Source organism: Leucoraja erinacea, chromosome 14 (assembly GCF_028641065.1).
Source record: "Leucoraja erinacea ecotype New England chromosome 14, Leri_hhj_1, whole genome shotgun sequence".
Lineage (NCBI taxonomy): Eukaryota > Metazoa > Chordata > Chondrichthyes > Rajiformes > Rajidae > Leucoraja > Leucoraja erinaceus.
Genome location: NC_073390.1, coordinates 19,346,992 through 19,364,697, shown reverse-complemented (window position 1 = coordinate 19,364,697; position 17,706 = coordinate 19,346,992). Strand labels below are relative to the sequence as shown.

The 17,706-nt window shown below is 44.6% G+C and overlaps 1 protein-coding gene across 1 annotated transcript in view; it reads left to right on the top strand.

Moving 5' to 3' along the window:
* LOC129703341 (glutathione hydrolase-like YwrD proenzyme) overlaps positions 1-17,672 on the top strand; it is a 28,022-nt gene extending 10,350 nt beyond the window's left edge. The window contains exons 7-12 of the mRNA XM_055645708.1: positions 801-888; positions 3,332-3,503; positions 4,783-4,945; positions 11,069-11,239; positions 14,590-14,674; positions 16,954-17,672. Coding sequence (XP_055501683.1) covers positions 801-888; positions 3,332-3,503; positions 4,783-4,945; positions 11,069-11,239; positions 14,590-14,674; positions 16,954-17,198 — 924 coding nt within the window. The 3' untranslated portion in view covers positions 17,199-17,672. The remainder of the gene's footprint in view (positions 1-800; positions 889-3,331; positions 3,504-4,782; positions 4,946-11,068; positions 11,240-14,589; positions 14,675-16,953) is intronic.
* Positions 17,673-17,706: the final 34 nt, after the last annotated feature.

Below are 17,706 nucleotides of genomic sequence, written 5' to 3'. Positions count from 1 at the left end.
TACACTAGTTCTATCCCACACACTAGGAGCTATTTACAGAAGCCAATTAACCCACAAACCCGCAGGTCACTGGAAAGTGGGAAGAAACCGGAGCACCCGGAGGAAATTTGCATTGTCACAGGGAGAATGCACAAACTCCTTACAGCCAGCAACAGTAGTCAGGATTAAACCCAGGTCTCTGGTGCTATGAGGCAGCAACTTCCACTGTGCCACCCACAAAGTGAAGTTCAAATTGCGGTTTAATTGTAGGGAGCTGGAATGATGAATGACCTAGCGTCAGGTCAGTTATAATATTGATCACATGAACTATTAGGATACAACCAGTCCACATTGGAACATTGAGTGGCTCAGGCACCTTCTGTGGAGAAGGGAAGTGAGTTCTCATGAGATGACAGTTTCTAGACAGAATAATGTGATGGTCAGTGTGGACTCAGAGGGCTGAAGGGCCTGTTTCAATGCTGTATCGCTAACATCTAGACATTGGGCTTGTTATTGGTGTAATTTAAAAGAAAATTAATTGAATCGAATAAGAGATTTACTTGATTAGTTTTAAATCAATAACAATGAGGGGTGGGGGGGGGAGAGGGGGGGGGGTGACACATCGAGAACAACGAGGGACCATTGGGATTAGATAGACCATTTTTAACTTTGTTGGTACCCTTTACGTGCCCACTCTTTGCATACCTTGTGCATGCTATGTAAAACAAAAAGCATGTCACATGTGATAATAAGGTTGAACTCGTTCTTTCATTTATGTTGAGAAAAGTTTGTTGTCACCTTCAATGCTGCTGTGTCTTTAGGGCGTGAGGATCTGGGAGCTTCCTCCAAATGGACAGGGTATCATTGCTCTAATGGCCTTGAACATGCTGGAGAGATTTAACATCAAAGGTAGGGGAATGACTGAGTGCAGCTGCAATGCTGCTCATCGCTTTCCTCCTTTTCTCCACTCCCCTCTAGAGACACCCCTTGGGTTCACTGCTTTTAAAAATGTTATAATCATAGAGTCATACAGTGTGGAAACAGGCCCTTCGGCCCAACTTGCCCACGGTGACCAACTTCACCACTTGTCCCACCTGACTACATGTGGCCCATATCCCTCTAAACCTTTCCTATCCAGGTACCTGTCCAAATGTTGCTTAAACATTGTGATAGCAACTGTCTCAACGACCTCCTCTCTCTCCATCCCTAGTCATCCTGCTAGTTTCACTGTTTGTCTTCCTCAGCCAACAATAGACCATTGTGGTTTCTAACTTTCCTTGGTCATCAGTGCCGACTCTGATTTGTTTTGAACCTTTTCATACCTTCAGTTTCCCTCTCCCCTGACCCAAAACATCGTCTGTCCATTCCCTTCATAGAATGCTGCCTGACCCGCTGAGTTCCTCCAGCAATTTGTGTTTTGCTCACTTTTCTAGCATCTGCCGTTTCTTGTCTCCCATTATCACTTTCCTTGATTATCAGATTGAAGCATGTGTTGCATTTTTGTCACTGCTTAACACCCTCCCAAAGCTGCCTCCACCATCACCTCCTTTCCCCCACCATATGGCTCCATTTACTCATCATCCTTCACTCCTCCTCTGACCATCTATCACCAAATGGGCCCTGCTTCACCTCTCCCCCTCTTACACCAGCTATCTTCCCTCTCCACTCCCAGTCCCAATACTGGCTCTTGACCGGAACATCGACAGTTCGATGCGGCGTTGGTCGGCCCGGTGGCGCAGCGGTAGAGTTGCTGCCTTACAGCGCCAGAGACCCAGGTTCGATCCTGACTATGGGCGCTGTCTGTACTGAGTTTGTACGTTCGTCCTGTGACTGCGTGGGTTTTCTCCGGGAGATCCGGTTTCCTCCAAACACGTGCAGGTTTGCAGGTTTGCTGGCTTTTGTAAATCGTAAATTGTCTCTAGTGTGTAGGATAGTGCTAGTGTACGGGGTGATTGCTGGTTGGCACGAACTCAATGGGCTGATGGGCCTGTTTCCACGCTGTAATTAAAGTATAGTTCCTTCCCCCACCCCACAGACTTGCTGAGTTTCTCCGGCTGCTTGTTGTTTGATATGGAAGACATTGATCAAATTGCCATGTAATCCTCTCAACTATGGGGAATTGGGTCTTATGTTATGTAATCTCTCCTCAAGGAGATTGCATAAACAACAACTCAGCTCTGTTTGTAGGGTTTGAAGAATGAGAGGTGACCTCAATGAAATGTGTCAATTTCTTTGAATGCTCAGCATGTAGAGTAGGGGGGATGTGTCACAGGGTTTAGGACATTCTATCACATTACCTTTGGTTTGGTTTGTTTTAGTTTCATTTTGTTGATTGTCACTTGTACCGAGGTACAGTGAAAAGTTTTTTGTTGCATGCTATCCAGTCAGCGGAAAGACTATACATGATTACAATCGAGCCATCCACAGTGCACAGATGCAGGATAAAGGGAATAATGTGTAGTCATAGAGTCATAGAGTCATACAGCGTGGAAACAGATCCTTCAGCCCACGTAGCCCACACCGACCAACATGTCCCATCTACACTAGTCCCATCTGCCTGCTTTTGGCCCATATCCCACTAATCCTATCCTAAATGTTTCTTAAACATTGTGATAGTACCTGCCTCAACTGCCTCCTTCAGCAACTTGTTTAATACCCCCTTGTTTAAAAAAGATTACCTCTCAGGTTCCCATTAAATCTTTCTCCCCTCTCCTTAAACCTCTGCTTCTAGATTCCAAACTCTGGACAAAAGACTGTGCGTTTTACCCAAACTAATCCTCTCATGATTTTATACACCTCTATAAGATCATCCCACATCCTCCTGCGCTCCAAGGAATAAAGCCCTAGTCTGCTCAACCTCTCTCTCTAGCTCAGCCTCTCGAGCCCTGGCAACATCCTTGTAAATCTTCTCTGAACCCTTTCAAACTTGGCAACATCTTTCCTACAACATGGTACAAAAACTGAACACAATACTCTAAATGTGGCCTCATCAATGTCTTGTATAACTGTAACATGATCTCCCAACTTCTTTACTAAACTGACTGATGAAGGCCAATGTGCTGAAAGCAGATTTAGTGCAAAATAGAATTCAGTAAAATCTGATTAAAGATAGTCCGAGGGTCTCCAATGAGGAAGACGTTAGGTCAGGAATAGTTGGTAATAGGATAGTTCAGTTGCCTGATAGTTCTCCCTTTCCCCTCCCCTCGCACCCCCCCTCCCCCTCCCCCACCTCTCCCCCAACCCCAACCCCACCACCTGACTCTCCCAATCCCATTGTGCAGTCAAACTGGAGCTACTGCCCAAGGTGAAGATATTTCCATGGAATTCACCTCCTGCCTTCCCATGTTTCCAGAACTGGGCCACAACAGTGCCGACTACCTTCACCTGCTGACGGAGACCATCAAGCTCAGTTTGGCCGACAGTTCTTGGTTCTGCGCTGATCCCACTAAGGTCCACGTGCCTGTGAACGAGCTGCTCTCCAAGCCATACTGCCGCCAACGCTCTGAGCTCATCAACCTGCAGAGGTGAGGACCGGACCCTGACCTCCAAGGGGTTGCACAAACTGGATGGATGCCTCAATGTGTATGAAGGAACTGCAGATGCTGGTATACACCAAAGATAGACACAAAAGCTGGAGTAACTCAGCGGAACAGGCAGCATCTCTGGAGAGAAGGAATGGGTGACATTTCGGGTCGAGATCCTTCTAAACAAGGGTCTCGACCCAAAACGTCACCCATTCCTTCTCTCCTGAGATTCTGGCTGTTCCGCTGAGTTACTCCAGCTTTTGTGTCTATCTTTGGACTTACCTCAATGTCTGCTAGAAGTCCAATAGCCAATGGATTGAACCTAAGTGACTAGTTTGCTCCAGGTGACCCAAAACGTTACCTATCCATGTTCTCCACTGATGCTGCCTGTCTTTCTGAGTGTTTCCAGTAATTTCTATTTTTATTTCAAATTTCCAGCATCTGAAGTTTTCTGTTAATGTTCAGGAAGGTGGGAATGTTGTATTGACATTAGAAGTGTGATTTTATGCTTTAAATTTGCAGGAGCATTCTGATCAAGCGGTTCTTTATGTAATTGGCCTATTGTTAAGATCAATCATAATTTGGTGGTTGTCCTGATGCTTTTTTCCCGAAACATAAAGTTTATTCAGAAAATATATATATACAAAACAAAGTGCAAAAACTCTTCAGATATTCTCCATGTCTATCCATTCAATAACATCACACTCAGTAGGTTTTGCACATATCTTTAAACAGACCATTCCTGCCACTCAAGTGGCTTCCTAGTGTGATATCCCTTCCCTTGTTCCCACCAGACTCTGCCCCTCAATGTCCAGCAGCGGAATGGCCCTAGACTGTGGTCCTCCCCCACAAAACCTTGGTGTTGGCTGCACCGAGTTTCAGTGCGTCCCTCAGCACGTACTCCTGCAGTCTGGAGCGGGCCAGTCAGCAACATTCCCTGACGGACATCTCGCTTTGCTGGGAGGTGAACAGGTTTCGAGCAGACCAAAGAGCGTCTTTCACCGAGTTATTGACCTTCCATTTGATGTCCGTCTCCGAATGTGTCCCTGGGAACAGTCTGGAGATCGGAGTTCCCTGTTACGGAGCTGTTCTGAATGAACTGTAACAAGGACCACATCATCATTCTCCAGACCCTTCTCGCAAATGCACACTCTGCGAGGGGGTGGGCAACGACCGATTCTCCCCTGACTGGTGAAAAAAGCATTGATGTTACACCAAGAAATTCCTCTTTCACCTCAGGGCTTCTCACGTGCAACTTCTTTTCTCTTCCCTTGACCAGGGCGAGCAGTCAGTGTCTCCATGGCAACCCGAGTGAGGCCTGTGGTGACACGGTTTACTTCTCGGTGGTAGACAAGGATGGAAATGCCTGCTCCTTCATCAACAGCAACTGCCTGGCCTTTGGCACTGGACTCGTACCAGAAGGTTGTGGATTTACGTTGCATGTGAGTCTTCAATAACCAGCACACGCTGTAGGTAGCTATCTGTTCCTGGGAAGTGAGGTGTACACAATAACCCAAGAGCGTGTTGTCGGGATTAATAGGCTCAAAAAGTAACCCATGCTCTGATAACCCGCTGGAAACATCAGCGAGGATAACCTGGGGTTGAGTCTGAATCTTACAGAACTTAAATGGACCATTGGAATCAACAGGAACAACCATGGTGGCGCAGCGGTAGAGTTGCTGCCTTCCAGCACCAGAGACCCGGCTTCGATCCTGGCTACGGGTTCGATTCTGACTACAGGTGCTGTCTGTGCAGAGTTTGTACGTTCTCCCTGTGACCACGTGGTTTTTCTTTGGATGCTCCGGTTTCTTCCCACACTCCAAAGACGTGCAGGTTTGCAGGTTTACTGGCTTCAGTAAATTGTAATTTGTCTCTAATAATAATAATAATAATAATAATAATAATAATAGTAAAATAATAATAATAATTTTATTTGCATAGCATTTCATACAATTTAATACAACCCAAAGTGCTTTCCCCAAAAACACAGGACTAAACAAAAATACAATTTAAAACAGTCAGGACATAGACAGTTAATAGCATATAAAGCTCAGATTTATATTAAAATATCAAATAAAAAAAATAAAAAAATTGAGAGTGTAAAAGGACAAAAAACAAAATCACTGAGGTCAGATACAGAGTCCCAAATACTATATGAGCACACAAACTGCTGAAGGTTGTCATGAGATAAATACAAGAAAATAAAGGTAATTTTTACAATGTCATCAGAAGTAAAGTCAGTTAAAAGTTTGATTGAAAAGATAAGTTTTTAGCTGCCGTTTAAAAATGTCATCTGAGTGGGCGTCTCTCATAGCCCTGGGTAGGGTATTCCACAGCTTGGGGGCGTAATGGAAAAAAGCTGCTTCACCAATTTTCTTATTGCTGCGGCATTGACAGGCTAACAGGCAAGCATCAGAAGACCTGAGCGCTCAAGTAGGGGCATAGGGAAGGAGGGACTATGTAAAATATGCTGCTCCTAAGCCATTTGGGGCTTCATAGACAAGAAGGAGGATTTTATAACCTATACCTGGATCTCTCAGAGAGCCAATGAAGGGAGTATAATACTGAGGTGATATATCCCCTTTTCTTGGTATTTGTTAAAAGCCGGGCTGCGGCATTTTGAATGAGCTGTAACTTGTTGGTGGATTTTGAAGGCAGACCGGTAAATAAGGCATTCCAGTAATCAAGTCTGTTTGATATGAAAGCAGGTATGAGTTTTTTACAGTCATGTTGAGTTAAGAAAGGCAGTTCTTTCGCAATATTTCTGTGATAGAAAGCACTATTTATTACCTTAATTATGTGAGAATTAATTTTTGTCAATTTTTACTCCCAGGCTGTGACTTCTTGTTTGACATAAGCAGTCACATTTCCCAGTTTACCGAGTAACATCTCTCTCTTGGGTTTTGATTCAAGTAATAAAATTTCTGTCTTGTCCTCATTGAGTTTAAGAAAGTTAGCATTCATCCATTTTTTTAATGGAAAATAGGCAGGAGGTCAAAGAACTTAAGGCATTGCATCAGTGAGTTCGATATAGAGGTATAACTGAGTGTCATCGGCATATCTTACAACATTTACATTATGCTGTCTGATAACTCCTCCTAGCGGCAGGAAAAGAGTAACAGGCCTAGGCAGCTACCTTGTGCTACACCAAAGGGTATATCATGCAGCTGTGACACACTGTCCCCAAGGCTAACAAAGTACTTTATTCCACATATATATGATTGGAATCATCTTAGTACCTGATCTAGGCAATCTAAAAGAATACTGTGATCTATGGTGTTGAAAGCTGCTGTGAGGTCTAAGAGGATCAGCACTGAGACTTTGTCCTCGTCAGTGCTAACTCTAAGGTCACTGACTATTTTTATCAGGGCAGTCTCAGTGCTGTAATTTGCTCTGAAATTGGATTGGAATTTCTCTAAAATGTCATTTTGATTCAGAAAGTGTTGTATTTGGTTGAATACCACATTCTCCAGTACCTTGCTGATAAAGGGTAGACTTGATATGGGTCTGTAATTACTCAGTAGCCCACTGTCTAAATTTGGTTTCTTTAACAGAGGCATTACGACAGAGGTTTTATAAGCATCTGAGGACATTCCCGTCTCAAGGGAGATGTTAATAATTGTAAGAACAAAATTGGATAAACTGTTAAAAACATTCTTTAAAAACTTTGTAGGGACCGCGTCGAAATTCCCGGGATGGCGGGACTGTCATATGCTGAGAGAATGGAGCAGCTGGGCTTGTACACTCTGGAGTTTAGAAGGATGAGAGGGGATCTTATTGAAACATATAAGATTGTTAAAGGTTTGGACACGCTAGAGGCAGGAAACATGTTCCCGATGTTGGGGGAGTCCAGAACCAGGGGCCACAGTTTAAGAATAAGGGTTAAGCCATTTAGAATGGAGACGAGGAAACAGTTTTTCTCACAGAGAGTTGTGAGTCTGTGGAATTCTCTACCTCATAGGGCGGTGGAGGCCGGTTCTCTGGATACTTTCAAGAGAGAGCTAGATAGGGCTCTTAAAGATAGCGGAGTCAGGAGATATGGGGAGAAGGCAGGAACGAGGTACTGATTGGGGATTATCAGCCATGATCACATTGAATGCCGGTGCTGGCTCGAAGGGCTGAATGGCCTACTCCTGCACCTATTGTCTATTGTCTATTGAAATGACAGGTAGTGGATTTGCTCTCAGCCACTATTTTACAAAGTTCTGAGGTAGAAATACTTATGAAACTGCTCATTTTTGCCTGCGCCTTACTAGGTCGGCAGCAGAGGACAGTAGAATCTAAAGGGATACCAGATCTGAGAGTCTGAACGTAATCTTTAAAATAATTGGCAAACAGCTCACATTTTACATCAGAAACTTGGCTTAAAAAATCAGGGGTTGAAGCAGCGTTTATTAATCTGCCAATGGCGGAGAACAAAATCTTACCATTTCTACCACTTTCTGCGATAATTTGAGAAAAATGGGTCCTCCGTGCAGATCTTACAGCATTATTATATATCAATGGTTTCTTTATAGATGCCAAGATGTACTTCTAGTCCTGTTTTTCTCCACTTTCTTTCGGCCTTACATGATTATTAAAATGTATGACCAGAGTTATTTAACCATGGAGATATTTTAACCCTTTCCTTTCAATCTTGAGAAGTCCAACTTTACCAAGTGTCGTAGTTAGGTTACTGTTAAATGCTTTTATCATTTCATCACCAGAACCTCCCTGGATGAGAGGAGCGTATATACTTACAAGCTCAGAAAATTTGAGTTCTGCTGCTGGATCTAAAAAGCGCCTTTTACATGTAGACTCCAAAGGGCACCTAAACAACTTTTAAAACACAATGAAAAAACACACAGTAATGGTCAGAAACAGTAAAATCAGACACCAGGATGTTATCAATTTTTAACCCTGGGGATATCACCAGGTCCAGTGTATTTCCATGTTTATGAGTGGCCTCATTTACATGTTGAGTCAAGTCGAGGGTGTCAAGTAAGCTCAGAAACCCCGTCGCCTTGAGGTCTGTGCTGTTGTTTACATGAATGTTCAAACCTCCATTTAAAATCACTCTGTAATATCTCATTATGACCATTGAGATCAATTCAGAGAATTCTATGTGGAATAATAAGGATAGCTGTCTGTGTGGTCTGTACAGTGTTAGAGTGAGCACAGTTTCATCTGTTTGAAGGTTAATGGCAAGATATTCAAAAGAACAGAATCTCCCAAGGTCAACCTCTGTGCACATAAAATATTTTGTAAAAATTAGTTATACCCCCACCCCTTCCACTTTTCCTGACAGATTGGAAGAAGTTATAGTTACTGTAGGTGGGCAAGCTTCAATAAGTGTAGACACTCCATCAACGAACAACCATATCGCCACCAAAAACATAAAATGTAGATTATTTTCAGATATGATGTCATTGATGATGAAAATCTTGTTGGTTAATGATCTACCATTTTATACTGCTTCATGCATGTGATTTCAGATTGCGGGAAAGAAGTTCTCTTCATTGATTTTTGTTACTGGCACTAGATTGAATCTATCCACAGTGTGCAGAGATCCGTTTTTAATGGATCTCGATGTGATCCTCATGGGGATAGTGAGTGGTTGTCCAGAGAGTCTATGTAAAATGGAGGAAGTATTACAGTTTTTATCTGAAAGATGAACTGGCTGGGCAGAGATTTTCTGTCAGAGCAGGTGAACTGGGGGGGGGGGGGGGGGGGGGGGGGGGGGGGGGGGGGGGAGGGGTTGTTGTTTTTTGGGCCGTATATGTCCAGATCATGGCCAGCATGAGGGGACAAATTAATTAGTCAGTCAAGTAGTTGTCATATGCACCGCGTGTAATAGATTATTAGACAGCATTTGTGAGCCAAGGCTGTTGGGGTGAATGCCGTCTTTCATAAAAAGCGCTGGATTTCCTCAGGAAATATTAAAATTGTTGACAAAATGAAAGCTGTTTGAGCTGCAAAATGGCTGCAACCATGTGTGGAAATGTAAAATCATGCTAAAGCGACAACTACCACGATTACATGTCGGAATTGGCCCTGAGACACAAATTTCTCTGAGTCCTTCAATGAGTTTAAAATGGAGACAAAATCGTGTTTCAGTTGCTCAGATTGTTCCTGGGATGTGTCATTTGTGTCCCCATGGATAATGACATTTTTCGCATCTGGATGTTTATCAAGAAGGCTCGGAATATGCACTTCCGTCTAGTGTGTAGGATAGTGTGTAGGCTCTAGTGTGTAGGATAGTGATAGTGTACGGGGTGATGACTGGTCAGCATGGACTTGGTGGACCACGGACTTCTCTGGGTGCCCTGGTTTCCTCCCGCACTCCAAAGACACACAGGTTTTTAGGTTAAATGTCTTCGGTAAAATTGTCCCTAGTGTGTAGGGTAGCGTTACAGTATGGAGGATCGCTGGTCGGCGTGGACTCAGTGGACTGAAGGGCTTGTTTCCGCTCTGTACCTCTAAACTCAAAATCGCACAAATGTGGCCTAACTAAAGTTTTACAAAGCTGCAACATAATTTCCCGACTCTTATACTCAGTGCCCTGACCAATGAAGGCAAGCATTTTGTATCTTGTTTACCACTCTATGTCCTTCTATTGCCACTTTCAGGGAGCTATTGACTTGTACCCCAATATCTCTCTAAATATCAATGCATAGGTTATGGGTCCTGCCATTAACTATAGAGGTTCCACTTACATTTGACTTCCCAAAGTGCTACAATTATCACTTTGCTGGATTAAACTCCATTTGCCATTTTTCTGCCCATCTCTATTACAGGTCCACCACCGATTTTCCAGCAACTGATAATCCGGCACATCCTTCAATCCGGACAAAATTATGAGAGCATTTCATGTGGCGCTCGCTCTTTCGTGACATGTGCCTCCATCCTGAAAGAACTCATTGTCTACTCCTTTGTTAGTTATTAACTCTTTTTATTTAACAGTCTATGGTGCGTGCTTTAGAGACACGGGAGAGGTCTAACATGTGAATTGTTAAATTATTAATACGTGACCTCTGTTGGTCCGGCAAAAAGGATAATCCAGTAAGGTTCTGCAACCAAGCATGTTGGAAAATCAGTGGTGTACCTATACTGATATATATCCTAAATAGACACAAATAAACTTGACACGAAACGTCACCTATTCCTTTTCTCCAGAGATGCAGACTGACCACTGCTGGGGAATCTCCTCAAGGCATGCTTACTTTGAAGAAGGACGACAAAAGTGCTGGAGAAACTCAGCGGGTGAGGCAGCATCTATGGAGCGAAGGAAATAGGCAACGTTTCGGGCCGAAACCCTTCTTCAGATTGATGTACGGTGAGGGGAAGAAGTTCTCCTACTCTGAGGTCTGAAGGAGGTTTTTTACCCGAAACATCATCTATTCCTTCCCCCCGGAGATGCTGCCTGACCTGACTCCAGCATTTTGTGTCTATCTTTGTTGTAAACCAGCATCTGCAGTTCCTTCCTACACATACTGATCTATAATCCCCTACTATATCCAAATCTGGTTAAGATTGACTCTTACAATGGTGAATATTGTGATAATTGCTCTGAAATCTCGTTTTAGAACCGAGGCTGCCAGTTTTCACTGGGAGTTGACCACCCAAACCGCCTGGCACCAGGAAAGAGACCGTGTCACAGCATCATCCCTGCCCTTGCCACGTCTGCCGCCACTGGACAACTGCTGTGCAGCTTTGGAGTGATGGGTGGCATCATGCAACCTCAAGGCCAAGTCCAGGTAACGGTCCGAGTGTGACTTGTCCAACAGGTGCTACTGTGCACCCTCAAACGCCGGGGATATTTCTGGTAACTTGCTTAATCTAGCGGGACACGGAGGCAGGGATACAGACCCTTCGCTCCCCCCCCCAACACCTGCCCCGAGCCTGCACTAATCATTAACTGCTGGACGGTGGTACAGCGATAAAGTCATTGCCTCACAGTGCCAGAGACCTGGGTTTGATCCAGACCACGGGTGCTGTCTGTATGGAGTTTGCACGTTCTCCCTGTGACCACGTGGGTTTTTTTTCGGGTACTCCGGTTTCCACCCACATTCCACAGACGTGCAGGGTTGTAGGTTAATTGGCCTCTGTAAATTGTCCCTAAAGCGTAGGAGAGACGAGCTCTGTAGGTCTAAGGGCCAGTTTCCACTCTGTTTCCACACATACGAGTAATCCTCTAGCAACATAGAGCTGTACAACATGGAAATAAGTCCTTCGGCCCACCTTGTCCATGCCAACGGACTGGCCCTATATTCTTCAATTCTTCTTATCCGTATCTCTGCCTAAATTAATCTCTTTTCTTATTCCCTCCACATTTTTTCACCAGCCTTCCTCCCCAGATTCTGCCAGTAACCTACACATCTGTGCCATCCTTCCTATAGCAGGGTGACCTGAACTTAGGCTGGCACAGTGGTGACATCGAGTTGCTTGTGCGGAGTTTGCACATTCCCCCTGTGACTGTGTGGGTTTTCTCCGGGTGCGCTGATTTCCTCCCATGTCCCAAAAATGTGTGGGTCTGTACATTAATTTGCCTCTGTAAATTGTCACTGGTGGGTAGGGAATGGATGAGAATGTGGAATAATGTAGAACACGTCGAACAGATGATCAATGGCCATCAAAGGCTCGGTAGGCCGAAGGGCCTGTTTCTGTGCTGTACCTCAAATTAAAAATTATCCTAAACATAATACTCCAAATGTGGCCGCACCATCATCTTGTACCAATGACTTTACAACATGGTGTGTTGGAAGGAGCAGCAGAAGCTGGTTTGTACCGAAGATAGATTAAAAATACTGGAGTAACAGCGAGTCAGGCAGCATCTCTGGGGTGACGTTTCAGGTCAGAGCACTTCTTCAGATGAAGTGTTCAGAAGGCTCCTAACCAAAACATAATTTACTCCTTTTTCTCCAGAGATGTTGCCTGACCCACCGAGTGACTCCAGCACTTGTTCCTATCTTGTACGACATTTGCATTTAACAGTTAACAATTGAATTATTCATTTTCATAGATCAATCAATCTTAACCTTGACCAACCCAGTAACACAAGAATGTGGGATTGAGTTCTAATCTCCAACCTCATCTATCCATTGTTCTCGGTGTGGAAGCCTATATATCGGCGAGACCAGGCACAGACTGGGCGATCGTTTCCCTGCCACCTATGCTCAGTTCACCTTGGTCTACGCGATCTCCCAGTTGTCAAACATCTTAACTCCCCTTCCCATTCCCACACTGACCTTTCTGTCCTGGGCCTCCTCCACTGTTAGAGTGAGGTCACATGTAAATTGGAGGAATAGCACATCATATTTTGCTTGGGCAGCTTACAACCCAGCAGTATGAATATCAATTTCTCTAATTTGAATTAACCCCTGCATTCCCTCTCTCTCTGTCCATTGTCAGCTCCTTGGTCATCAGTGCCGGTTCTGATTCGTTCTGTACATTTTCACACCTCTAGTTTCCCTCTCCCCTGACACTCAGTCTGAAGAAGGGTCCCAACCTGAAAAATCATCTATTCTTTTTCTCCAGAGATGCTGCCTGACCGCTGTGTTACTTCAGCACTTTGTGTCTTTCTACAGTGTAAACCAGCATCTGCAGTTCCTTCCTACACATCCAATCTGCTACTGCTCTCTCTCTTTGAAAATGCAACTCCTGATTTCATGTGAATTTTCTTAAAACTAAAGTGAGACAATAGACAATAGGTGCTGGAGTAGGCCATTCGGTCCTTCGAGCCAGTACCGCAATTGACTGTGATCATGGCTGATCATCCACAATCAGTTCCTGCCTTCTCCCCATATCCCTTGACTCTGCTACCTTTAAGAGCTCTATCTAACTCTCTTGAAAGCATCCAGAGAATTGGCCTCCACTGCCTTCTGAGACAGCGAATTCTACAGATTCACAACTCCCTGAGTGAAAAAGTTTTTCCTCATCTCCGTTCTAAATGGCCGACCCCTTATTATTAAACTGTGGCCCCTGGTTCCGGACTCCCCCAATATAGGGAACATGTTTCCTGATTATCTCTTCAACCAACTCCTTATCCCTGTATGGACCTTGTGATAATTATATTTTAAAACTGGCTCACAACACCCTCTAGTTATACCAAGTGGTATTACCTTGCTTTCAAACCTGCAATTACCACGGGTGCCAGCAGGAGGCGCTAATGAGCTAAGTAGGTTTGTGCTATATGTGTAGGAAGGAACTCCAGATGCTGGTTTACATCGACAAAAAATGCGACACAAAATACTGGAGTAACTCAGCGGGTCAGGCAGCACCTCTAGAGAAAAGGAACAGGTGACGTTTTCGGATCGGGACCCTTCTTCAGACTGACAGTCAGGGGAAAGGGAAAATAGAGGTATGAAAAGGAACAGAACAAATCAGAGCCAGCACCGATGACCAAGGAAAAGTGGAGCTCACAATGGTCTATTGTTGGCTGTGGAAGGAGTGATAATGAAGGGATATAAATACTGAAGCTAGCAAGATTAGGGTGAGGGGAGGGATGGAGAGAGAGGGAATGCAAGGGTTACTTGAAATTAGAGAAATCAATACTCATACCACTGGGGTGTAAACTGCCCAAGCAAAATATGAGGTGCTGTTTCTCCAAATTGCATGTCACCTCATTGTAACAGCGGAGGAGGCCCAGGACAGAAAGATCAATATTGGAGTGGGAAGCAGAGTTAAAATGTTTGATAACTGGGAGATCGCGTGGGCCAAGGCGGACTGAGCATCAATGTTCAGCGCAGCGGGATGTGTCTTCTATAGACACAAATTTATCAAGTATTTTTTAATTTGATGAAGACTTGCAAAGTAGGCTTCAAACATTCAGCTATGTCTTTAAGTGGACTGCAGGTTTTAGTTGCATGCTGTCCAGTCAGCGAAAAGACTATACATGGTTACAATCAAGCCATCCACCGTGTACAGATACAGGATAATTGGTATTAGGTTTAGTGCAAGATAAAGTCCAATTAACGATAGTTCGGATGTCTCCAATGAGGTAGATGGGAGGTCAGGTCCGCACTCTAGATGGTGGGAGGACGACTCAGTTGCCTGATAATAGCTGGAAAGAAATTGTCCTCTCTCTTTTCTGTCTTCTATCACCAAGGTATTGCTCAACATGATGGAGTTTGGGATGAATCCACAAGCAGCTCTTGATGCACCACGATTTCATGTGGAATATGTGAAACCAGGTATCTCTTTTTATTGACTATTGATGAGCCTTTAACATTCAGCGTGTGTGGCTATGATCTTCCAGAATTCACCCGTCCCCAAAACTGCGGGCGTGGGTACTTATGTTTTCATGTCTGGTATGACACACAACAGTTTTTCACTGTATTTCATCTCGTAACAATGGCAAACCAACACCCGGTGACCACGTGGGTTTCCTCCTGGTGCTCCAGTTTCCTCCCACATTCCAAAGACGTGCGTGTTTGTAAGTTATTTGGCCTCTATAAATTGCCCCTAGTGTGTAAGGAGTGGATGCGAAAATAGGATAACGTAGTACTAGTGTGAATTGTGATAGTGTCGACCTGGTGGGCTGAGGGGCCTGTTTCCAATGTTCAGTGCAGTTCATCTTTGAACTAAACTAACCCAATGTCTGAAACAGTAGCTCTCTCTAGAGTTTAGAGATGCTGCATGGAAACAGGTTCTTCGGCCCACCGAGTCCATGCTGACCATCGATCACCCGTTGACATCTCTAATTGATGTTGTCTGTCAAGTGGCAGTGATCAACTTTTACCTTTACAGAAATCAGCTTTGTATTTTAAATTCCAAATCCATTCCAGTGGCATAAATACAATCATGAAATGCCCTTCCATTAGAAGTTGTGGTGTTGCTTTATTAATGTCACGTACACCAAGGTACAGTGAAAACGTTGTTTTGTGTATTATTCAGGCAAATCACACCATACATGCGGTACAATAGATAGAGGGAAAATAAAAGTGAAATGAGTGCAGAATACAGTTAACCCTCGTTATAACGTACCATAGTGGGGAGGAGAGTGGAGTTCGTTATTGCCGATTGTTCCCTATAACTGAGATGGGGATTATCATTGTACAAGTAATAGAAACAAATAACTGCAGTTGCTGGTTAATACTCAAAAGGACGCAGTGCTGGAGTAACTCAGCAGGTCAGGCAGCATCTTGGGAGAACATGGATGGATGACGTTTTGGGTCGAGACCCTTTGTCAGATTCTCAGTCAGGTACTGGGCCTGGAATCCAGGTGAGTTGATGGCCCTGGCCTGCTGGTGGCCGGGAGAGAGGCGAGGATCGGGGGAGTCAATGGTTGCGGGCTGTGGACGGCCGGAGTGCAGGGAAGCTGTGGCGGTGGTGGCGGCAGGTATAGCTTGTAAGCGGCAGACGAGGTGGTGCGGGCCGGGGGTGGCATCGGCAGCCGTCCGTAGCTCTGTCTGTAGATAACCAAACACCGTTACATTAAAATGAGGGTTTACTGTATAGTGATACAACTACAGAGAAAATGCAGGAATAAATGTACCAGGCCCACAACAAGGTAGACTAGGAGATCAGGAATACATCTGTAGTTTATGAGAGTTCTGTTCTGATAAGTAGTCTGATAAAAACGGGGAAGAGATTGTTCCTGAATGTGGTGGTGCTTGCTTTCCAGCCTTTGTATCTAAGTTCTGCCCAATGGGGGAGGGGAGAAGAGGGAATGACTGGGGTGTGAGTGGTCCTTGGTTATGTTGGCTGCATTCCCGAGGCTGCATGGAGCAAAGATTTTGGCAAAGGTTGGGAGCCTGGATTCTGTGATGGACTGGGATGCGTCCAGAACTCTCTGCAATTTTCTTGTGGTCTTCGTCAGAACAGTTTCCGCCCAAATAAGATACTTTCTATGGTACATCTGTAGTGTCATTGGAAACTTTGCCAAATTTGCCGCGTCTACTAGGCAGTAGATGGTAATTTTATAATGCTTTAAGTGGCACAATGGTGCAGCAGTAGAGCTGCTGCCTTACAGTGCCAGAGACCCGGGTTCGATCCTGACTACGGGTGCTGTTTGTACGGAGTTTGTACATTCTCCCCGTGACTGCGTGAGGTTTCTCTGGGTGTTATGGTTTCCTCCCACACTCCAAAGATTTACAGGTTTGTAGGCTAATTGGCTTTGGTAAAAAAAAATGCAAATTGTACCTAGCGTGTGTGTAGGATAGTGTTAGCGTACGGGGTAATCGCTGCTTGGTGCGGACTCGGTGGGTCAAAGGGCCTGTTGCAGCACTGTGTCTCTAAACTAAACCAAACTAAAAATTGTAGATTGTGAACGGAAGAACGAAAGGCAACCTAGTTTTTAGTTTTAGCGAAACCGCTTGAAAACAGGCCCTTCGGCCCACCAGGTCCGCGCCAACCAGCAATCCCCGCATATTAACACTATCCCACAAATACTAGGGACAATTTTACATTTACCAAGCCAATTAACCTACATACCTGTACGTCTTTAGAGCTAATATCTCTTTCTCTGCAGGTGGGGTCTGGAAGGTCTCTTTGGAGGAAGGAATCTCTCAGCTTGCTGCACAGGACCTGATAACAAGAGGACACAAGGTCAACTGGCCGGTCAGTGGACACAACAGGAGCCTCTTTGGCCGTGGCCAGATTATCACCAAGGGAACCTGGTGGAAGTTGGGTCCTGTTGCATCCGGGGAGGATGACGCAGATGTATTATGGGCTGGATCTGACCCTCGGGCTGATGGCTGTGCATTTGGATACTAGTTCTTAAGTAATAGGCGCTGAATTAGTCCATTCGGCCCATTGAGTCTACTCTGCCATTTCTTTCCCTCTCAACCCAATTCTCCTGCCTTCTCCCCATAAGCTTTAGTCAGAGGGTGGTGAATCTGTTGGAATTCATTGCCACAGAAAGCTGTGGAGGCCGTGTCAATGGATATTTTGGGGGTGGGGTGAGGCTGGGGTGAGGGTGGGGTGAGGGTTGGGTGAGGTTGAGGGTGAGGGTGTGTTGGGAGTGGGGTTGGGTGGCTGCTGACACGTGTGGCGACAGGCAGTAGATAGGACTGTTTTGCACTTTTGTAACTTTGTACTTTTGTCAGAGCCAACACATGGCGACACTGTGTACTGCCTAAGTTGTATGCAACAATACCTAGGTACATGTGAAAATAAAGTATCATTAATTAATTAATCAATCAATTCATGCATTCATTCATTCATTCATTCATTCATTCATTCATTCATTCATGCATTCATTCATTCAATCATTCATTCATCA